This window comes from Thalassophryne amazonica, chromosome 3, assembly GCF_902500255.1.
Source record: "Thalassophryne amazonica chromosome 3, fThaAma1.1, whole genome shotgun sequence".
NCBI classification, from domain to species: Eukaryota; Metazoa; Chordata; class Actinopteri; order Batrachoidiformes; family Batrachoididae; genus Thalassophryne; species Thalassophryne amazonica.
In genome coordinates, this window is record NC_047105.1 from 103,036,156 (window position 1) to 103,060,805 (window position 24,650).

The following is a 24,650-nucleotide window of genomic DNA, read 5'->3' on the forward strand; positions in this document are numbered from 1 at the left end:
ATTATTTAATGCTTCGATCTTAAATATGATCAATCTATCTTTGTTATTTGGCTATGTACCACAGGCTTTTAAGGTGGCAGTAATTAAACCATTACTTAAAAAGCCATCACTTGACCCAGCTATCTTAGCTAATTATAGGCCAATCTCCAAACCTTCCTTTTCTCTCAAAAATTCTTGAAAGGGTAGTTGTAAAACAACTAACTGATCATCTGCAGAGGAATGGTCTATTTGAAGAGTTTCAGTCAGGTTTTAGAATTCATCATAGTACAGAAACAGCATTAGTGAAGGTTACAAATGATCTTCTTATGGCCTCGGACAGTGGACTCATCTCTGTGCTTGTTCTGTTAGACCTCAGTGCTGCTTTTGATACTGTTGACCATAAAATTTTATTACAGAGATTAGAGCATGCCATAGGTATTAAAGGCACTGCGCTGCAGTGGTTTGAATCATATTTGTCTAATAGATTACAATTTGTTCATGTAAATGGGGAATCTTCTTCACAGACTAAAGTTAATTATGGAGTTCCACAAGGTTCTGTGCTAGTACCAATTTTATTCATTTTATACATGCTTCCCTTAGGTAGTATTATTAGACGGTATTGCTTAAATTTTCATTGTTACGCAGATGATACCCAGCTTTATCTATCCATGAAGCCAGAGGACACACACCAATTAGCTAAACTGCAGGATTGTCTTACAGACATAAAGACATGGATGACCTCTAATTTCCTGCTTTTAAACTCAGATAAAACTGAAGTTATTGTACTTGGCCCCACAAATCTTAGAAATATGGTGTCTAACCAGATCCTAACTCTGGATGGCATTACCCTGACCTCTAGTAATACTGTGAGAAATCTTGCAGTCATTTTTGATCAGGATATGTCATTCAAAGCGCATATTAAACAAATATGTAGGACTGCTTTTTTGCATTTACACAATATCTCTAAAATCAGAAAGGTCTTGTCTCAGAGTGATGCTGAAAAACTAATTCATGCATTTATTTCCTCTAGGCTGGACTATTGTAATTCATTATTATCAGGTTGTCCTAAAAGTTCCCTAAAAAGCCTTCAGTTAATTCAAAATGCTGCAGCTAGAGTACTGACGGGGACTAGAAGGAGAGAGCATATCTCACCCATATTGGCCTCTCTTCATTGGCTTCCTGTTAATTCTAGAATAGAATTTAAAATTCTTCTTCTTACTTATAAGGTTTTGAATAATCAGGTCCCATCTTATCTTAGGGACCTCGTAGTACCATATCACCCCAATAGAGCGCTTCGCTCTCAGACTGCAGGCTTACTTGTAGTTCCTAGGGTTTGTAAGAGTAGAATGGGAGGCAGAGCCTTCAGCTTTCAGGCTCCTCTCCTGTGGAACCAGCTCCCAATTCAGATCAGGGAGACAGACACCCTCTCTACTTTTAAGATTAGGCTTAAAACTTTCCTTTTTGCTAAAGCTTATAGTTAGGGCTGGATCAGGTGACCCTGAACCATCCCTTAGTTATGCTGCTATAGACGTAGACTGCTGGGGGGTTCCCATGATGCACTGTTTCTTTCTCTTTTTGCTCTGTATGCACCACTCTGCATTTAATCATTAGTGATCGATCTCTGCTCCCCTCCTCAGCATGTCTTTTTCCTGGTTCTCTCCCTCAGCCCCAACCAGTCCCAGCAGAAGACTGCCCATCCCTGAGCCTGGTTCTGCTGGAGGTTTCTTCCTGTTAAAAGGGAGTTTTTCCTTCCCACTGTAGCCAAGTGCTTGCTCACAGGGGGTCGTTTTGACCGTTGGGGTTTTACATAATTATTGTTATGGCCTTGCCTTACAATATAAAGCGCCTTGGGGCAACTGTTTGTTGTGATTTGGCGCTATATAAAAAAAATTGATTGATTGATTGATTGATAAATCATTGGTTGTTTGGATTAGCAATTTCAGTTAAATATATCATATAGCAGATAAACACACTGATATTTGAGAAGTGAAATGAAGTTTAAATGAAGCTGGCTTGTCTAAATGTGCTTTAGCATACCTAACAAAACAACTCTGTGGCGTGTACGCAGAAAAGGCTTCCTCTGCATTACAGCATCATACAGCATTTCTTTGTGCTAAGTGCGCTGTATAGTTGAACGATGCACAGAGACACTATCTGCAGCAAGATCATGTTGTAGGTCTTTGGACCACGTCTGTGGGTTGACTATGACTGTTCTCAACATCCTTCACTTAAGCTTATATGAGATTTTTCGTGGCCTACCACTTCAAGCCTTAACCCCTACTGTGCCTGCGGTCTTCCATTTCCTCACAATGGAAACTGACAGCTGAAATCTCTCAGATAGCTTTTTGTATCCTTCTCCTAAACCATGATGTTGAACAATCTTTGTTTCAGGTCATTTGAGAGTTGTTTAGAGGCTCTCATGTTGCCATTCATTACACGAGATGCAAAAAGGGGAAACATTTGCAAATGGCCACCTTAAATACCCTTTTCATGATTGGATCCACCTGCTTACCAAACCAATTTTGTGTTCCAATAATTAGTGCTAAATGTATTCAAATCAATAAAATGACAAGGGTGCCCAAATTTATGCACCTGCCTAATTACACACTTTCTGTACATACTGGAAACTTCATTTCACTTCTCATATATCAGTGTGTTTGTCTGCTATATGATATATTTAACTGAAATTTCTGATCCAGACAACCAATGATTTATAAAGAAAAATCATGAAAATTATCAGGGGTGCCCAAACCTTTGCATACAACTGTGTGTGTATGTATATATATATATATATATATATATATATATATATATATATATATATATATATATATATATATATATATATATATATATAGTATAAATGATAACACAAAAACATTTATTTTCACTCATGGTTAGTGGTTGGGTGAAGCCATTTATTGTCAAACAACTGTATTTACCCACATGACCCGAACATTTCTATACACCTGTTCTTAATACCGTGTATTGCCCCCTTTAACATCAATGACAGCTTGGAGTCTTTTGTGGTAGTTGTGGACAAGGCTCTCTGATGGTAAAGCTGCCACTGAATATGTCTTGGACTTTATTTACATTAATTACAAAGAAATACAAACAGTATTGCACTCTATGGTAAATCTGCATGGAGTAGACAGTTCTCAAAAACTGAGTGACTGTTCAAGAAGGAGAAGAGTGAGGAAAGCCACCAAGACAACTAGACAGCTCAGAAGAAGTTATAGGCTTCTGGAGACTGGGGACATTGTGCACAGTGAAAATTTTGCATTTTGCATCACCATTCTTGGCTTCATAGTGGAGTAGAGCAGAGAAGGATTTTCATTCACCAAAACAGATCAAATCCAGGCTTGCATCTCAGATGTACCTTCTGGCAATTTGTAGCTAAACTTTCAGGTCTTCTTTTTAAGAAAATCCTCCTCTATAGCACTTTATCAGGAAGCTGTATAATTGGTGACATTTTTGCAAATTTATTAAAAATAAAAAACTAAGAAATCACATGTACATAAGTATTCATTGCTCAATACTTTGTTGATGCATCTTTGGCAGTGTCTTTCCAAATCATGTCCAATCAACTGAATTTACCCCAGGTGGACTCCAATTAAGCTGTAGAAACATCTCAAGGATGATCAGTGGAAAAAGGATGCACCTGAGCTCAATTTTGAGCTTCATTGCAAAAGCTGTGAATACTTATGTACATGTGATTTATTATTTTTTATTTTTAATAAATTTACATAAAACTAAAAAAACAAAACAAAACTTGTTTTTCCACATTGTCATTATGGAGTATTGTGTGTAGAAATTTAAGGAAAAAAAAGAATTTCATCCTTTTTGGAATAAGGCTATAACATAACAAAATGTGGAAAAAGTGAAGCGCTGTGAATACTTTCTGGATGCACCGTATAAACAATTTTGTGACATCATCATCCCGGTCATAGAGGCCTGACAGCAGAAGTTCATCATCACACATGGCTTTCCTGTGACTTCACAGAACCAGACAAGTTGACCAGAAATACTGTCTGACTGTAGCTCTGTATGGTTGAAAACCCTTTTAATATTTTTATTTGCTCATGCGCTAACTGTCAGGCAGTTTTTTTCTTTATTCTTTTTTTTTTTTTTTTTTTTTTTTTTTTTTTTTTTACAAAACCCAAAAACACGTGCATTGGCCCAAATTAAGGTGTAATAGACACAAGCACCAGAGAGGTGTGGCACAATAACAGCATTCCGACACCCTTGTTGACAGCAGTTTTTACCACGTGACCCACACCAAGCTTTAAAAACAGAGGGTAACAGTGCCGGGGTCCAGCATGGCAGCTGACAGCTTGTGTCTGGAATTATCAGCTGTTGGCCTGTAAGCTTATCGTAACAGACAGGAGGTCCGATCAAGCTGCCCCATCCCTCACGTCAAAGCTAATAATACACTGTGACAACAGGCAGGGTGGAACTGTGGGCATGGGTCTGACTGACTCACTGGCCCAAGACTATATAAAGTCACGTTTGTCCTGAGACAAAGCAGCAGACGAGAAAAGCACCCAGCACTGATATCATACAGGAACCACTCAGCATGTCAGAAGTAAGTCAAGAACATCGTTTTCTGATTATCTAAAGTTAATTATTATGGATGAACCCAAACTCATGTTCTTCAATTGTGTCTCATTGGGTCCAGTCGGGCGAAGTAAAGAAGAAGAAGCGTCCACCAATGAAGGAGGAGGACCTAAAAGGAGCCCGCAGTAAACTGGGGCTGAGGGGCGAAGTCAAGAGTAAGACCTATGAGGTCATGGTGGAGTGTGGTGAGTAAAATCTGAAACAGACGTGATGCCACATGAACCAAATTACTCCCTTCTGCCCTGAAAACAGAACTATCCACAGAGAAACTGTTTCTTGGGTTCCTGTTGTGCTTGTCAACAACTCTGTATGATCAACCAAATATAAATCATCAAATGAATCTAGAACTTTCCACTCATAGTTTTACAGGGGCAAAAGTACAAACTGGACTAGAGGGCACCAGGTGGCTCCAGAGGTTATGCGGTGGTGGTGGTGGTGGTGGAGTGGGGGGGGGGGGGGGGGGGTGATTTGGTGGTGAGGCAAAAGAATTTTTATCACATTTGTAAATATGTATATTACAGTGACTGTTGAGTGTCAGTTACATACGTAATAATTCACTCATAGAGAGAAATAACATTAGAACAGCATTTGTTTAGAATGTTGAAAAGAAACCACAGGCTGCTCTCCTTTCTGTGGTGCTGTTGTTCTTTCCTCTTTCCTCATGTTAGATCCCCATCTTCCCGTTTTGGTCATTTCCCCAGATTATACTGTTCATCAAGCAAAAATGTCAAGCATTTGCAAGTGTTAGGTTATCAAATTTGATGATTTACTATTTTCAGATATTTCATAAACCACTTTCTTAACAACATGGAAAAAAAAAAAAATCCAAAAATGAAAATCACTCTGAAAAGTAATTCAGCGGCTTTGTATATATGACAATAAGAAACAGCTTTACTGACTTATTAAAATCCCTGAAACACATTCATTTAATTGTTTGATTTGGATATATCAAATGAAATGCCTAAAAAATTAAGAGTTAATTTTATCTGAACTTTACATTTATTATTTGAGTTTGCAGCCAGTCTGCTCTGTCAGCCTGATCCCATCAGATCTTGGAAGCTAAGCAGTGCAGGATCTGGTTAGTACTTGGATGAGAGACCTCTTTAGAACACCAGCGGCTGTGTGTGTTTCTCCAGGTTGCGTCAGGAAGGGCATCCGGTGTTAGACTTGTGCCAGATACCAGTGTGGATCTGGCTGTACCCACTGTGGCGACCCCGAACAAAAACGGGAGCAGCTGGATGGACAACAACAACAGCATTTATTATTTGAGTTTATTTCATCAAAATAAATTAGCATTTGCTTAACAAATTATATTTTTTGAGATATACTTATTTTGTTTGGCAAATTTCATTCAGAATATTTGGGAAGAACTAATATACTTAATATTTTTACTTAGATTTAACAAGATCATCAAGTATATGAAAATTATTTCACACCTTTTTAATTGATTCAATATTTTTAAGTGTAAAAATGTTTCACCAAAAAACACAGTAACAGTTTTTAGAGTGTACTTGTGTGTTGACGTCTAAACAAATGACAGAAAAGCACATATATCAAGCATGTGGGTGGTGCTATATTTGTGTACTGTACTGACCTGTCAATCAGGTTATCTTCCCAGCCAAGAGAGGTATTCATTTATAGCTGGGTGGACAGATGAAGTGCCTTGTCCGAGGACACACAGAGGTAGCAGAACCAGGAATCCAGTACAGTTCAACATATTTGTAGCCGACCTCCTTTTCCACTGAGCCACCTACTCCACAACTGCGTGCATCAAAGAATCACTGCGGATATTTGCCTTTGCATTCAATAAGTACTCGTAGAGCTAGGATGATGGTTAACTTCTTGGGTATGAAGTCAGACCGGCCTGGTCTGGAGCAATCTGATTCAGATGAAGTTTAAACAGCATCATGATGTTGAACTACAGCTGTGCCAGCTTGGATTAACCAGGGTGTTTCAGTGCGTCTGTTGTGATGACTGTTATAGCTTTTGACAACTTTTAAAGACACATTTAAATGGAAACACAGCAGTGCTTTTATTTTTCAACAAAAACATCATTCAGCAGGGGGCTTCGAACATTGCATTATCCTCTCAATTATTTCTTACCCATTTTATTTTGCATTCACAACCCTGCTGCTGTGCTGACACAATTCCAACCTCAAGTAGGTTTTCATGGTCTTTCAACTCAACCAACCACACAACTCATTTTGTCTTACAGATCTTTTATCGTTGAAAAGTAAAAGATCATCAGTAACAGATCAGGGCTAATTTTAAGCTACATACAACTTCAGCCACATCTGCTAAATTTCCATGATACATGTGATGCTTACATTATTCCCTGCAACAAGCCCAGACATGCCCATATTACATGAGCAAAACAAAGTTTCTTTGTGGACTGATCTCGTGCGTCATAGTTAATCAAATTTTAATCAGCTTACCCTCATTATATGGCTTATTAATTTGGAGAATTTCTGAATGATAGCATTTATAGTTTTTGAGTCATTGAGTTAAAGTCTTGGAGAGGATTGGACAGGTTACACACCTCGGCTTTTGCTAAACCTTGGGGAAATATGATATGGAGTATTTGGGAGCCTTGTTGGAGGTCTGCACATTACAAAATGCTATAAGTGTTTGGTGATGGGTTCTCTCCTCTTTTAGTCACATTCATGTGTTTTTCCTGAGATTGTGCATTTGTTTCTGTGTGCAGAACGGATGGGCAAAGTGGCTCCATCTGTGTTCAGCGGTGTGAGGACAGGTGGAGAGACTGCGCTGCAGAAGCCTGCTGCCAAAGCTCCTGGAGCCAGTGTGTTCAGCAAGTAGACAAGCTGTAAACCAAAAGCGACAACAACACACACTCAGAAGTCTTCCTGACTATGTGGTGTCCTGTATGACTTGAAATGCACAAAGTTCGTTGGTTTGCCAAAAGAAGTGGGATCTGGGAAATTTTCAAATGGCTGCTTTTGTGCAACAATGACTGTCATCTTATGAAAACATGTATTGTACTTTGCATGGTGCATCAACCTCAGTGAACAGCTTGAGCTTACTTATGATTGGCTGTTGTGCTGCCATTGATTTGTTCTATTTGTTTGTCAGAGTTGTGACATTGTTTGTTTAACTGCTCATTCCCCCATAAACAAATAAACACTGTAAATAATGATACTAGCTGAAGGAAACTTCTCAGAGCTACTCAGAGCATTAAAGAGAGAGAAATTTTGGTATATAGCACCAAATCACAACAAAGCTGCCTCAAGGTGCTTCACACGAGAAAGGTCTAACCTTACCAACGCCTAGAGCAAACACATAGACGACAGTGGTAAGGGAAAAACTCCCTCTGATGATTTGAGGAAGAAACCTCAAGCAGACCAGACTCAAAGGGGTGACCCTCTGCTTGGGCCATTCTTGCAGTTACAAGGTTTTTACCATAGAAGTAGAGAGACTGGAATGCCAACTCAAGATCTCGTTCCATTGACTTCTGTTTGTGAGCTTGCGACCCCGAGATTTCAGCCACTCGGCCGTGAGAGTTGGGGTAATTCACTTCCGGTTGTCTGCCAGCAATACCAGATGTGCTTTAAAAGCACAGTTTCCTGCTTTTTTTTTTTTTTTTTGCGTTTTCTTCTGTGGCTTCAGCAAGTTATCCTCTCGAAGTATGTTCAAAGTGTAGCTTGAATGAAGTTCTGGTTGATTTTAAATTCTATTCAGGACACAACTTGATAATACTATTATTGATAAGATCAAGCAGACTGTTGCCAACTGTGGCGGAAAATCCCGGTCAGTAATCATTAATTATTCATAAAACGTGTATAAAAAATACAATAAAAGCACACACCATTCATGAGATAGAAAAGTATCATAGTAAAACTCAAATATAACCATATAAAACTCATGAATAGCACAGTAAAAGTCATCAAACACCATAATACAATTGTCAATCAATAAAAATCAAACACCATAAAATGAAACTAGTATTCCTTTGAAATAATAACACTTGGAGCATTTACCACATGATGAAGGGGGCTGTCCCACAAAGTTACCAGTAAATATAAAATATTTTCTTGAGTCATATCTGCATATTTGCACCTCAAAACTATGAGAGTGACCTCTCAACATAAACTCTATTTTGGAAAAAAATGTATATATGTGTGTGTGTGTGTGTGTGTGTGTGTGTGTGTGTGTGTGTGTGTGTGTGTGTGTGTGTGTGTGTGTGTGTGTGTATTTGGGGGAATTTTAGTCGGTCCAACAGCAACATGCAGAGATTTGTGCGATATCAGAAGGCTGCCAGCCTCACTGCAGCAATTTCTATTTTTTTTTTTTCCCAGGATTTCAAAGAAATATTGGCTGACATGTTCTTTTGCGAAACAACAAAACTCATTGTTAAGAACAATTCACCTTTTATTTTCAGTCATACATTATTTTGATATCACTGAGGTATCACACAGTCAATACAATAAAATATCAAATCAAATCAATTTTATTTATATAGCGCCAAATCACAACAAACAGTTGCCCCAAGGCGCTTTATATTGTAAGGCAAAAGCCATACAATAATTACAGAAAAACCCCAGCGGTCAAAACGACCCCCTGTGAGCAAGCACTTGGCGGCAGTGGGAAATATGCATAATTTATTTCAGTCCACACAAATCAAAGAAAATATGAGAGGCATCATGAAGGACCTGACACCTGCCTTCAGTTTCTATCAAGCTGCCAAAACTGTGGAAAAATCACCAGCAAGCCCAGCAGGTTTGTATAATATTACACGATTTAAAATTACATGAAAGTTTTGTAGTTTCAGAACTGCACACATTGTTAGTTCTTGCATTATGAAGACGTCCAGGATATCTGGGATCAACTGCGAGGCCGCACAGGTGGCGTTCTACCAGATGGCGACTGACAGGAGGATGCAGGTCACAGGAGACCACCAGCTGACTCTTGGATGCTGAGTGGAGCAGTTCTCAGTCTGGCAATGTGGACAGCCTTGTTCCCTCAGATAAAATAGTATTTAGAGTAAAACAAAAATCATCAGTATTTACAGAATTGTTGAGTTAATTTTTGTAAAATAAATATAAACACAGAAAGGTGAATATATCAATGATACACAGATGACACAATAAAACAAACACTTATTTCCATTGTGATCCATGTGAGGCTAAAACTTAACACAGAGGAGCTCGATTAAATATGTAAAGATTGCAAAGACATTATAATCTCATCAGTTAATGTAACTAGCAATAAGTGTGTAGTTTATATATATACAATTTACACTGGGATATCAATAAAATAAAAATACAAATTGAACAGAGAACAATAAGATCTCAATAAATTCAAATAAATGGCAACTGTATCCCTGTAGAAGTGTAGACAACAAATTTAGCACCACGTTTTGGACAAGAAAATAATGGACTAGAAGAAAAGCTCATCTTTTGGACCAGAAATCACATTAAAAAAACTAAAAATAAATAAAAAGGTGACGTGATCCTCCCTTAGCTGACTGAATAAACATAACTTTGTCTTTTAAAACTTGCCTTGTTGCTAATCGACTGCAAGATCTATATATAAGATATATTTTAGCTGAATAGTTCCCGACGTGTGGGATACGTGGGGTATATCTTGATCTTTCAACCTAACCGGTTCTTTGCAAACCTTCACAGCAATAACAGCGCGGCACCAACAAAGCATTTTTATTCTGAGAGCAGCGTGACTCTGTGAGCGATAATCGGGGAAGCTACAAAATGTAAATCTCTGTAAAATATTCAGAATAATTGATCAAATCCATTAATCTTATTTTGTGATTCCCAGCAAAATATTGGAGTTTATAATTCCTGTGAATGAAGCGCGGGCTGCACAGCAAAAGACCGGAAGTGAAAAACCCCAAGTCCTCTCGCACATGCACGGCACAACCTCAGGCCCCGAGATCAGGAGTTGGCATTCCATCTCTCTACTTCTATGGTTTTTACACAGTTTTACAAAGCAGAAGAAACAGAAAACAGGAAATAAAAACAACATAAAAAGCAAAGTGCAATTATTGAGATGACCATGCAAACGTTTATGCTGCAGGCAGGGGGTCATCCAGCATCCTGAGGTGGAGGGCCAGTGTTCCTCCATTACTCTGCCAGTGGGCCTGTCACCGTGGCAACATTCATTCCAAACACAGACTGCAGTGTGCTGCATAAGCTTCAGGCATGGCATCTCAGGGTCAATCCAGCATCCTGTGGTTTGCAGCTTTCAATCTTGTGTGACGAGTACCTCAGACAGAGAGAAAAAGAGCAGGATCAGTCGACTGGAAAACTAGAGCTAAGGTATAGTTCAACAGCAGTAAATCAACAGGAAAGCATAGAAAATACTCAGGTGATCACCAGGTGCTAACCCTAAGCTTCACTAACAGACCCAGAATTGAGATGAAGTTGAGACAGAGACCTGTTCCATTACTAATAAAATTAATTTAAAAGGATAGGAAGCATAGTACCATTCTATGCCAGTATGCTAGCCATACAAGCGGGAGAATAAATGCCTTTTCATTCTGGATTTGAATGTCTACAGAATCTGACTGTTTTATTGATGCAGGGCAATCATTCAACAAAACAGGTCCACATTAAGAGAAAGCTCTGTGGCCTGCAGACTTTTTTTCACCGTAGAGACACAAAGTAGTCCTGCACCCTGAGAACGCAGAGCCTGTGCCGATATGTAGGGTTTAATTAGGTCAGCTAAGTAGGGAGGTGCTAGCCTGTGAATAATTTTATAGATTAATAGCAGAACCTTAAAATTAAATTTCACAGAGACAGGAAGCCAGTGAAGAGACACCAAAATTGGTGTAATGTGGTTGAACTTTTTGCTTCCTGTCAAAATTCTGGCAACAGCATTTTGAACCAATTGGAGACCCCCAATGCTGGACTGCGGTAAATCAGAAAATAGAGCATTTCAATAGTCCAGTCTAGAACAGACAAATACATGAATCAGGGTCTGAGCATCAGCCAGGATGGGCCGAATCTTTGCTATATTTTGCAGGTGGAAGAAAGCAGTCCTCGTAATATCTTTAATGTGCAGGTCATAGGACAACATGGGATCAAAAATCACCCCAGGGTTCCTAACTTAGCTGGTCAAACTGATGCCGATATCTCACTGGACCAAGAACCAGCATTTTGGTCTTGTCTGAGTTTAAAAGCAAGAAATTGCTGGACATCCAGCTTTTCACTGATGCAAGGCAATCCTCGAAGGATTTTATGTGGATGAGATTACCAGCAGTTATCAGCATATACAACAATTATCGTCAGCATAATAATGAAAGGTAATCCCAAAACACCACAATATGTGCCCAAGGGGTGCTATATAAAGGGAGAAAAACAGTGGGCCTAAGACAGACCCCTGTGGAACACCATATTTCATGTCACTAAGGTTAGAGGTCATGTTGTTGTACAAGACACAAAGCCAGGGGATGGATACATGAACATTTCTAAGTCACTGAATATGTCTTGAACTTTTATTTACATCAGATGAAAAACAAACAGTATGGCACTCTATGGTAAATCTGTGTGGAGTAGACAGTTCTCAAAAACTGAGTGACTGTGCAAGAAGAAGAGTGAGGAAAGCCACCCAGACAACCCAGAAGAAGTTACAGGCTTCTGTGGCTGTGATTGGAGAAATTGTGCATTGTGCATGTTTTGCATTTTGTATCCCCAGTTATGTATACAGCTTCAGGATGAAATGGTATAGAGGAGGATTTTATTAAAAAGAAGACCTGAAAGTTCAGCTACAATTTGCCAGAAGGTACATCTGAGAACCCTCCTCTGTACCACTTCATCATGAAGCTGTCTAACTGTCTAACTTTGTAATTGCTGCCAAAGGTGCATCAACAAAGTATTGAGCAAAGGGTGTGAATACTTATGTACACGTGATTTCTTATACCCCTGTCACACATAGCCGAAATCACGCAGATGTATGAATTGGAGCACATCCGAAAGGTGTTGGACTTCAATTCCAAAATATTCTGACAGCCATCTGCGGAAGTTGACACAGTTGGTCAAAATCGGCCGGCGGCCCCGAGTGTGACGCACATGTTCAAAACTTTCTGTGCACCGTCGAGATGGGACACCTATCTGACGTCAATCCATGTGTAATCTGACGACCATCTGACCGCAATTTACATATTCTAACGGCATCAAAACAGCATTTGAAACGATCTTATTACAGCTGATTGAGCTCTGAGATCGACCGATCGATCTCAGAGCCGATCTCAGTGCCGACATGCTGTGCCACGTTTGTCCACCCCCACTGGACCCCGGCCAGGGAGGGCGAAGGAAATGTTATGTAATAACATGTATGTGGCACTATGCGTGCGTAAGAGGCTTGGTGCAGCGCCCAGCAACACAGCTGAATGGGATGTCACCACTGTAACACACGTATTATTACACATTCACCTCCTAAGTTTGTAGCAGGTATGATGTGGAAATGTTTGCTCAGCACATGACGACATAAATAAACATGTAACTCACCTCCGGTACCTCGCGTTCCACAGCTGGTCAAGTCCCTTTCACCCGGCTCCACTGTGTGCTGACAACGTCGATCAGATGACAAAAGCATAATCCATCTCTGGTTTAAATAAATCCCATGTGAAGTGCCGTTCCACAACAATAATCCGGCTAAGGTTGTGTTAAGATGCATATCAAGTAAAATGACAACAAAAAAAGAGTTTAAAAAAAGAGAAAAGAGAAAGTCCACTGGCTGTATTTGAATGTTGCGCACATGTGGGAAGTTGGCACACTGCCAGCACAGTTCAACAGCAGTTAGGAGTCCAGCCAGACAAATAAAATCTTGCAATGCAAGTATATAGTGATCAAAGACCTAAGGACTAACAGCAGGCGATCACTGACAGCTGTCAGCCTGTTTGTGCGCTCTGTGGATGAACAGCTCCATTGCACCTGCCAACCATGTGCGCACGCGAAGTGGCTGGTACAGCGTTTATGAACACACATTTTGGCCACACGCTCGCACACTGCTTTGATCACCTGTTCTACACACGCAGGCACACGCGGTTCGTTCAGCCATTGTGAACGCACGCCTGCAGCTGAGTGGACACACACTCATCACTCGGATTGCCTGTTCTATGCACGGACATGCGTGCACTCTATCATGTGAGGACAAGTGGAGATTTGACTGCGTGGGTGAGTGACAGCTCCAATGTCTGTACCATCTGACAGCAGTCTGTGTTATCTGACTGTTGTCTGAAATACATCCTGCAGGTGTGCACGAGGCAGTCTGGATGCGTTCAGACCATGGCTGACCACGCCTCTTTTCCTCCAAAAAGATTATGGCAATATTTGCTGTGTCAGAATGGCTCCTCCACATTCTTGCTGTGCGTGACGGGGGCTTTAGATTTTATTTTTAATAAATGTGCAAAAATTTCAAAACACCTTTTTTCAAGTTGTCACTAACTGTAATACTGAGTGGCCGTTTGGCTGCTCATCCTGTACTTTAGAATCATACTTATCTAATAGATTACAATTTGTTCATGTAAATGGGGAATCTTCTTCACAGACTAAGGTTAATTATGGAGTTCCACAAGGTTCTGTGCTAGGACCAATTTTATTCACTTTATACATGCTTCCCTTAGGCAGTATTATTAGACAGCATTGCTTAAATTTTCATTGTTACGCAGATGATACCCAGCTTTATCTATCCATGAAGCCAGAGGACACACACCAATTAGCTAAATTGCAGGATTGTCTTACAGACATAAAGACATGGATGACCTCTAATTTCCTGCTTTTAAACTCAGATAAAACTGAAGTTATTGTACTTGGCCCCACAAATCTTAGAAACATGGTGTCTAACCAGATCCTTACTCTGGATGGCATTACCCTGACCTCTAGTAATACTGTAAGAAATCTTGGAGTCATTTTTGATCAGGATATGTCATTCAGTGTGCATATTAAACAAATATGTAGGACTGCTTTTTTGCATTTGCGCAATATCTCTAAAATTAGAAAGGTCTTGTCTCAGAGTGATGCTGAAAAACTAATTCATGCATTTATTTCCTCTAGGCTGGACTATTGTAATTCATTATTATCAGGTTGTCCTAAAAGTTCCCTGAAAAGCCTTCAGTTAATTCAAAATGCTGCAGCTAGAGTACTGACGGGGACTAGAAGGAGAGAGCATATCTCACCCATATTGGCCTCTCTTCATTGGCTTCCTGTTAATTCTAGAATAGAATTTAAAATTCTTCTTCTTACTTATAAGGTTTTGAATAATCAGGTCCCATCTTATCTTAGGGACCTCATAGTACCATATCACCCCAATAGAGCACTTCGCTCTCAGACTCCAGGCTTACTTGTAGTTCCTAGGGTTTGTAAGAGTAGAATGGGAGGCAGAGCCTTCAGCTTTCAGGCTCCTCTCCTCTGGAACCAGCTCCCAATTCGGGTCAGGGAGACAGACACCCTCTCTACTTTTAAGATTAGGCTTAAAACTTTCCTTTTTGCTAAAGCTTATAGTTAGGGCTGGATCGGGTGACCCTGAACCATCCCTTAGTTATGCTGCTATAGACTTAAACTGCTGGGGGGTTCCCATGATGCACTGAGTGTTTCTTTCTCTTTTTGCTCTGTATGCACCACTCTGCATTTAATCATTAGTGATTGATCTCTGCTCCCCTCCACAGCATGTCTTTTTCCTGGTTCTCTCCCTCAGCCCCAACCAGTCCCAGCAGAAGACTGCCCCTCCCTGAGCCTGGTTCTGCTGGAGGTTTCTTCCTGTTAAAAGGGAGTTTTTCCTTCCCACTGTCGCCAAGTGCTTGCTCACAGGGGGTCGTTTTGACCGTTGGGGTTTTTCCGTAATTATTGTATGGCTTTGCCTTACAATATAAAGCGCCTTGGGGCAATTGTTTGTTGTGATTTGGCGCTATATAAATAAAATTGATTTGATTTGATTTGATTTAGACCAGATCTTGCCAGGAGGGGTGAAGTTTCCTCATCATACATACAGAGATGCCCTTGATTTGCATTCACTTTCCTTTCATGTACAAATCCAACACAATTTGGAGAGTGTGTGTTTCTGCGTGTATATTTTCTAAACAGTTTATTAAAAAAAACTTACAAGAGAGCCCTTCTGACTTTCGTACAGTGCTTAACTGTTTGCACCACTGGGAAAGAGGAAATTGTGTAAACACACACTTTAACCGGCCCAGCACTGAGCACAGAGTGAGTGAGGAGGAGAGCTCTGAAGAGAGACTGAACTCAGCGATCTGATGTCCACGAATGAATAAATAGTTTCTGCCAAACTTGCTGTGTGTTTGTCGGTTGACATCAGAACTGAAATGAAGGAGTTTGTTATGGCAAAGGTCAAAGTCATTTGAGTCAAAGGTCAGGCTTCAGGTTTATCTGTGTGTTTGTTCCCAGACTCCATCCAGGTCATTTGTCCAAATTTGATACGTTAATATATGATATATTACTGCGATATGTTCAGGCCTCTTACAGTATATTACATCTGTAATAAAAATTAAATTTTTTTTGTTTTAACATAAATATAACGCAATCATAAAATACCCTCAGCCATATGAGCATAACAATAGGAAACAGAATGTGACCTTTTGACCTCTTAAAATAGGTCAAGGTTAGCCATCTTTGAACTTGTCCAAGATCTGTGTCCCAAGAATGTTCCCTGTGAATTTGAAGATCCTGGCAGTAATAGGACTGGACTTATACTGAGCACAGACACAAAGGCTTTGCGGTACCTGATGGCCATATTTTGGCCTCGGATAAAAATGAGACATTATTGTTTATATCAAAATGTTCAAAAGACATCCTCTTTAATACCAAAGCAAAAACAATTATATGCAACATGACATAAGTTAAATCAAAATCTAACACATAAAATAATGGATGGCAGAAGTTCACATGTCTTTTAATCTACAAAATACATTTTTTTTTAGCTGCAATCAAGTCAAGGATGGATTCAAGAACATTTTCAATTAAAATTTTAGTTGAGTCATCCTGAAAAAGCCTGGACTCGACCCTGACATCATGACAAATGTCCAATCTTCCCTTCTTATCAAAACTTCTTGAATGTGTTGCCGCCTCCCAATGCCCACCTCATTTCAAATGATCTGTTTGAACCTTATCAATCTGGTTTTCTCTCCCAACACAGTACTGAAACAGCCATTCTCAAAGTCTCCAATGATCTCCTCCTTTTCTCAGACTCTGGTAATCTCAGCATTCTTGTCCTCCTCAACCTCACTGCAGCTTTCAACACTATTAATCACACAATTCTTCTTTCCCACCTTGAATCGACCCTTAAAGGACATGTCACACATTTTTTTTATGTCCCAGTTAGCAACACAACATCAAAGTGGTCATGATTGTAAGTGTCTCTGTGCACATGCACTCATAATTAGTGGTCTCTGATGTTTTTTATTGCTCTCTCTAAGCGAGTTAACAAGTGCATTTCCGGAATATGTCTCACTCTGCAATTCTCGGCGTATGAGGTACATATTAGCAAAACAGAAACATCTTGATGGCTGACAGACAGAGCGAAACAAATGCGGTTATGTCGGATAACAAAGCTCTGGAGCGTTTCTTTGAAAGTGGCTTGGATTTACAGAGGAGATGACACACTTCACCCCAAAACTCTGTTGGATTTTGGAACTTAACTGTGGTGAAGCTGCTGCTAGTGGTGACGCTGCTGCCATGATCATGGACGTGGACTGTCTCCACTACACTGTTTTACAGACTGCCTGGACACGCAGATATATGTTTCATATTGGAAAAACTCAGAATACACTATTTTAAAGGACGTAATGGACTCTCTAACATGCCACAATCGTGACAGAAGTTGAACTGAAGGCAGAGTTATGATCAGACATTATGCGCGTCCTTGCGGGCAAGTGGACCTGGACATTATTCTCTAGCTGGCCATCTGTACCTGAGGATTCATGGAACTTGAAAATGTTCTCTGGCTGTCGATCCGAGTGAGGACTAGTGGACCTTTAATTATTTGGCTAGCGGTCATGTGCACGCTTGCGACACGTGTGGGGGCTTCTTTATCATTGTGGACTTTGTATTTGGAAATCTTTTCAACTGGGTGAGTAGCACATTCCTTTTTTCATCTTGCTTTGTGTTCCTTTCAGTGGAGCTTTCACTCACTCACTCATCTTCAATTGCTTACTCCAACTGAGGGTCACGGCGAGCTGGAGCAGATCCCAGCAGTCATAGGGCATGAGGTGGGGTACACCCTGGACAGGACGCCAGTCTGCTGCAGGGCCACATATAGACAAACAAACACATTCACACCTACGGACAATTTAAAGTTTCCAATCCACCTAACCTGTATGTCTTCCCTTCCCAAAAAATAGTACTTATAAGTATATAAAAAGTAAACTAGAAGTATACTTGAAACATACTTGCATATACTACTTTTTGGTAAGGGTTTGGATGTGGGAGGAAGCCGGAGCACCCAGAGGGAACCCATGCAAACACGGGGAGAACACGCAAACTCCACACAGAAGGGCCACAGGTGGGAATCAAAACCATGACCATCTTGCTGTGAGGCAACAGTGCGAACCCACCATGGAGCTTTCAATGAAAGTATAATTTGTATTTTACTTTTAGAAAGTCTGTTAGAATTTGTATCTGATGTGTGTGCGGAATACTCTTAATGCGCATCTCAGCTATTGTGGCTTTGTACATGACGTAAAATGTCACAGATGTGATCAGATCTGATAAATGTGATTCGATCTGTGCAGTCACAGATGTCATCAATTCTGATACATTGTCACAGGTGAAATGTCACAGATCACATACAGATGTGATGTGATCTGTGACATTTCACATCATGCACAAAGGCAATAAACGACTGACATGCGGGTTAAAACAGATGTGCTCTTTTAACAGATGCTGCAGTTGTTTTATTACAGCTTTGTACATGGACGTGGACTGTCTCCTTGACATTATTTTTCACAGGTGACATGATAACAGATACTGTATATATATATATATATATATATATATATATATACGAGGGCTGTCAATAAAGTATAGGTCCTTTTTATTTTTTCAAAAACTATATGGATTTCATATTGATCCAGGACGTCGTGAGAGAACAGAGAAGTTTCAGAAGAAGTCGGTTTCAGCATTTTATCCGGATATTCCACTGTTAAAGGAGATTGTTTTAATGAAAGACGTGCAGACGTGCGGTGCGGCGGCACAGGAAAAACACCTCCGTGTTGATAACCATTTGTAAAATCCAGGCGGCTTTTGATGGCTTTCAGTGGAGTGAGTATATGAAATTGTTTAACAGCTGGACATGTTCCAACTTGTCCTTAAGGCTTCCAACGGAGGTGTTTTTCCTGTGGTGGAGCGTTGCGGCGGCTGCGAGCCGATGCTGCAATCCGCCCGCACGTCTTTCATTAAAAAAATCTCCTTTAACAGTGGAATATCAGGATAAAATGCTGAAACCGACTTCTTCTGAAACTTCTCTGTTCTCTCACGACGTCCTGGATCAATAGAGCCTGAAATGTGGAGGTTTTCAGCTTGAAACAGGCTGACGACGCTGCCTGAGAGCGCTGCACGACATCCCGCTCCGTGGGAAGTCCTTAAAGCGACAGTATCACCTCAAAATCTCTCATCAGCTGTTAAAATTTTCACCGAAAACCAGCTTAATTTTTCGAACCGTGTCCACTTCGATGTGTCTCACAGGTTTAGAAAAAATTTTGATCAAACAAAGCGCCAGTCTCTCAGCAACTTCTCAGACAAAGGAATTCCGACGAGGGCTGGACGACTCCTCCCACAAGGAGTGCTCACAGGCGAATGACATCACCGACAGGTGTGGAAAAACTCACGCATGCGCACGAGGGTTCAAGCATGTCTGACGTAAAAACATATGAATGAAATCCATATAGTTTTTGAAAAAAATAAAAGGACCTATACTTTATTGACAGACCTCGTGTATATATATATATATATATATATATATATATATATATATATATATATATATATATATATATATATATACTTGTATATACAGTAGTGTTCAGAATAATAGTAGTGCTATGTGACTAAAAAGATAAAAGATTAATCCAGGTTTTGAGTATATTTCTAATTGTTACATGGGAAATAAGGCACCAGTAGATTCAGTAGATTCTCACAAATCCAGCAAGACCAAGCATTCATGATATGCACACTCTTAAGGCTATGAAATTGGGCTATTAGTAAAAAAAAGTAGAAAAAGGGGTGTTCACAATAATAGTAGTGTGGCATTCAGTCAGTGAGTTTGTCAATTTTGTGGAACAAACAGGTGTGAATCAGGTGTCCCCTATGTAAGGATGACGCCAGCACCTGTTGAACATGCTTTTCTCTTTGAAAGCCTGAGGAAAATGGGACGTTCAAGACATTGTTCAGAAGAACAGCATAGTTTGATTAAAAAGTTGATTGGAGAGGGGAAAAATATACGCAGGTGCAAAAAAATTATAGGCTGTTCATCTACAATGATCTCCAGTGCTTTAAAATGGACAAAAAACCAGAGACGTGTGGAAGAAAACGGACAGTTCTGTGACTGTAACTCTTCTAACTGTGACAGAAGACACCTGTGTGAAGCTAATTTATTTGCAAGAATCCCCCGCAAAGTCCCCCTTAAATAAAAGCCGTGCAGAAGAGGTTACAGTTTGCCAAAGAACACATCAACTGGTCTAAAGAGAAATGGAGGAATATTTTGTGGACTGATGAGAGTAAAATTGTTCTTTTTGGGTCCAAGGGCCGCAGACAGTTTGTGAAACGACTCCAAACTCTGAATTAAAGCCACAGTTCACAGTGAAGACAGTGAAACGTGGTGCAACCATCATGATATGGGCATGTTTCTCCTACTATGGTGTTGGGCCTATATATCGCATACCAGGTATCATGGATCAGTTTGGATATGTCAAAGTACTTGAAGAGGTCATGTTGCCTTATGCTGAAGAGGACATGCCCTTGAAATGGGTGTTTCAACAAGACAATGACCCCAAGCACACTAGTAAACGAGCAAAATCTTGGTTCCACACCAACAAAATTAATGCCTCGCAGATGTGAAGAAATCATGAAAAACTGTGTTTATACAACTAAATACTAGTTTAGTGATTCACAGGATTGCTAAAAAAGCAGTTTGAACATAATAGTTTTGAGTTTGTAGCGTCAACAGCAGATGCTACTATTATTGTGAACACCCCTTTTCTACTTTTTTTACTAACAGCCCAATGTCATAGCCTTAAGAGTGTGCATATCATGAGTGCTTGGTCTTGATGGATTTGTGAGAATCTACTGAATCTACTGGTACCTTGTTTCCCATGTAACAATAAGAAATATACTCAACCTGGATTAATCTTTTTAGTCACATAGCACTACTATTATTCTGAACACTACTGTATGTAGTATATTACATGAGCAAAACAAGGTTTCTTTCTGGACTGATCTGATACATCGAAGTTGATCAAATTTTAATCCATTTATCCTCAAGATGTGCCCTTTTAATCTGGAGAATTTCAGAATGGTAGCTTATACAGATTTGAGTAATTGAGTTAAAACCTGGAGAGGGTTAGAAAGGGCATATGCCTAAACTTTTGTCAAACATTTTTCCTGAGATTATGCATTTGTTTCTGTGTGTGGGCAAAGTGGCTCCATCTGTGTTCAGCGGTGTGAGGACAGGTGGAGAGACCACTCTGCGGAACCCTGTTGCCAAAGCTCCTGGAGCCAGTGTGTTCAGCAAGTAGACAAGCTGTAAACCAAAAGCGACAATAAATCACACTCAGAAGTCTTCCTGACTATGTGGTGTCCTGTATGACTTGAACTGCAAAAACGTTTTTTGGTTTGCCAAAGGAGCTGGGATCTGACAAATGTTACAATGGCAGTTTTTGTGCAATATTGACTGTTGTCTTATGCAAACATGTATTGTACTTTGCACGGTGCATCAACCTCAGTGAACAACTTGGGCTTATTTATGATTGGCTGTTGTGCTGCCAGATTTCTTCTATTTGTTCTATAGAGTTGTGACATTGTTTGTTTAATTGCTCATTCCCCCACAAACAAATAAACATTGTAAATAAAATCATTTTACTTGAGTAAAAATAAAATCAGATTTCTAATTCAGATATTTGTCCTTGCTGAGCATTTCACTGCATTGAAGACATTTTAGAAAATGTCACAAAACCTTCATTAAACATCTGTTTCTGTCCACAAAGACCAGTGTCAGCATTCACAAACATTCTGACAATGTTCTTAGAGAGCTCCCAACTTACACCCTAGTCACACATAGCAAGAAAGTAAATGCTGAATTACACTTCACAAACAAAATTTTCAGTTTTGCAATTGCCTTTTTTTCTACAAGTGAAAATAATTATACATTTACAAATACACATTTCTTTGTAAAAATCAGCACACAAGTTAGAAATCAGAAATTTGTGTTTGTGGATCACAAACCAGATGTGCAAATCAAGCAATATTTGTAGGTCATCTGCAGGTAATAATGACACAAACTGAACTCCATACATGTACAAGATCACTTGAACACTTGTGCAATATTATGATGCATTCTTTTTTCTTGGTTGTAAATAGCGTATTCTATGGTATATATTGTTATTCTGCACAGAACTTGACTTCTGTGTGTTTTTGGTATTTTCGTTTACCTTATTTCTGTGTACTTTGCACAGTTGTTCTATGACTGTCCCTTTGCTGCTGTAGCATTGTAAATTATCCTGTTGTGGGACAAATAAAGGATTATGTTACCATATCTTAAAACCATAAACACTGGTATTATCATTATTATTGTTGTAATAATAATATATAATACTGTTTGCTATTATCTTTGCTTAAACTTTGTGATGAACATCTATCCGACTGTAACATGAGCTAAGTGTGTGACCTCATGAACAGCAGTCGTGTTTAAAATTAAATACGACACCAAATAACAGTTTTGCTGCTTCAGATCTATGTTCTTATTGTTAGCTTTAATTTATGTTCTGACTGTTGACACTGTTGTGATGCCAAATGTGAAATCAGTGTTGTTTCTGTGAGCAAACAGATGGTCACATGTTTTACGGCCTGAGCACGTTTTCTTTGCAAATTCAATGCACCAGCGTTTCTACTTGGGGGCGTTGTGCACATTGAGGTCAGGTTTGTTGGCCACTACTACAGGACAACGCAACCACACACTTTGTCCCTCCCTGTGGGCAGTGAGTTTATTTCTCAGTACTGAAGTTGGTCAGTGTTCAGTGGAGGTTTGGTCATGTCTGGACTTTTGGGCATTCGAGTTCTGCTGCTGTGTGGCTGTGCCTGCCTTGCTCAAGGGGCACTTGTCATCTCTCGACACCATGCAGCTGCACAGGTAACTTTATTAATTCACTTTTTTCTTATATTTCTAATTTAAAAACAAGTCATTTTATAACTTCTGTTGAGTCCTTCATATTTTTTTTTTTTGATTGAGTCTCAACATGTTCCCTGAGTAACTTTGGAAGCGACACTTTGGTAGTTGCTGTTTCTAAAACCTTTGACCATGGTTGTGGGTGGCTTCTATTCTGTTTGTATTTCAGGAGTCTGGAGGTGCTGCCAGATCACTGCAGGTAATCAGCGGAAAAAAGTTATGAGATAGTGGACCTCATACGAGAACATTTTCATCAACTTTTTTTTTATATTATAAGGGAATTAAGTGTTTCACACAAGATTCCAAAAATGCTAGTAAATCCACATAATTGCATAAATTATGTGTGTGAACATAATGAAGTCCACCTGTGTGTTTATCAGCGTGTCTTCATGAGAAGAACATGCCTCAACAAATTATTCCCCAAAAATTGTAAAAAAGTTTATGCGTGGGCAACTTGGTGGTTCATACTATTCCTCACAGTAAGAAGGTTGTGAGGCAATAGTGTGAACCACCAAGCCCTCCGGATGTCAATCGTCAATTGTGTGTCCTTTTTTCTGGATACCAGCCTGCAGTTATTTTTGTAGTTTTCAACAAGTCTCATACACATCTCCTGAGGAATCCCAGCCCATTCTTCTTTCGCAAATCCCTCAAGGGTCATTGCTGTTTTGGAAAACAATGCAACAACCTAGACCCAGTTTTGCTGCTAACTGTTATAGGTTTTCTTTCAAAATCTTCACATACGAGGTCTGTGAGAAAAGTATCCGACCTTTTTATTTTATGCAAAAAATATATGGATTTGATTCATATGTTTTTACGTCAGCCAAGCTTGAACCTTCGTGCGCATGCGTGAGTTTTTTCACGCCTGTCGGTTGCGTCATTCGCCTGTGGGCAGGCTTTGTGTGAGCACTGGTCCACCCCTCTCGTCGTTTTTTCATTGCGAGGAAATGGCGGAATGATTTGGGCTTTGTTCCATCAGAATTTTTTCAGAAACTGTTAGAGACAGGCAGCTGGAAACCATTCGGAAAATTCACATGGCTTTCGGTGAAAATTTTATGGGCTTCACAGAGATTAAGAAGTGTTACTACTGCTTTAAGGATGGCCCACAATGGCGCACGGCGCGCCGCGCTCCGAGCCGCGATCAACAGGCAGAAACCACCAGATCATTTCTAAACGGATGGCTGTGTCAATCCGGGACTGTCGTGTGCAATTTCTCTGGTTATCACAAGAGCTGGACATCAGCCATTTTCTGGCAGATTTCACTTTTAACAAGAGATTTTGTCATGGAAAGCCGTGCGGAGGCTTCCCGCGTCACGACGGAGCCGCTGATGGAGCCGCTGATGGAGCGAGACAAAGAACACCTCCGTTTTGGAGTGTCAGAGGACAAGTTGGGACATGCCTATCTCGGCTTTCAGTGGCTTACCAGTCGAGTGAGTATAAGAGAAATTGTGGAGAGCTGGGCATGTCCCAACTTGTCCTCTGACACTCCAAAACGGAGGTGTTCTTTGTCTCGCTCCATCAGCGGCTCCGTTGTGATGCGCAAAGCCTCCTCGCAGCTTTCCATGACAAAATCTCTTGTTAAAAGTGAAATCTGCTGGAAAATGGCTGATGTCCAGCTCTTGTGATAACCAGAGAAATTGCACACGATGGTCCCGGATCGACACAGCCATCCGTTTAGAAATGAAATGGTGGTT

At 40.0% G+C, this 24,650-nt stretch overlaps 2 protein-coding genes across 2 annotated transcripts in view; both read left to right on the forward strand.

The window, feature by feature from the left end:
* The first annotated feature begins 4,438 nt into the window (after positions 1–4,438).
* Positions 4,439–7,741, forward strand: mustn1b (musculoskeletal, embryonic nuclear protein 1b). The gene is made up of 3 exons (XM_034167190.1): positions 4,439–4,564; positions 4,658–4,781; positions 7,301–7,741. Exons 1-3 carry the CDS (start codon positions 4,556–4,558, stop codon positions 7,411–7,413), a joined length of 246 nt encoding a protein of 81 aa, XP_034023081.1. The 5' UTR covers positions 4,439–4,555; the 3' UTR covers positions 7,414–7,741.
* Positions 7,742–22,789: 15,048 nt separating this feature from the next.
* LOC117507346 (inter-alpha-trypsin inhibitor heavy chain H3-like) overlaps positions 22,790–24,650 on the forward strand; it is a 101,314-nt gene continuing 99,453 nt past the window's right edge. The window contains exons 1-2 of the mRNA XM_034167192.1: positions 22,790–22,923; positions 23,129–23,158. Of these exons, the coding sequence (XP_034023083.1) occupies positions 22,825–22,923; positions 23,129–23,158 (129 nt within the window). The 5' untranslated portion in view covers positions 22,790–22,824. The remainder of the gene's footprint in view (positions 22,924–23,128; positions 23,159–24,650) is intronic.

Excerpts from the sequence above, each read along its gene's own strand:
- mustn1b (XM_034167190.1), top strand. Across the intron at positions 4,782-7,300 it reads TGAGGTCATGGTGGAGTGTG|AACGGATGGGCAAAGTGGCT; the intron begins GTGAGTAAAATC and ends TTCTGTGTGCAG.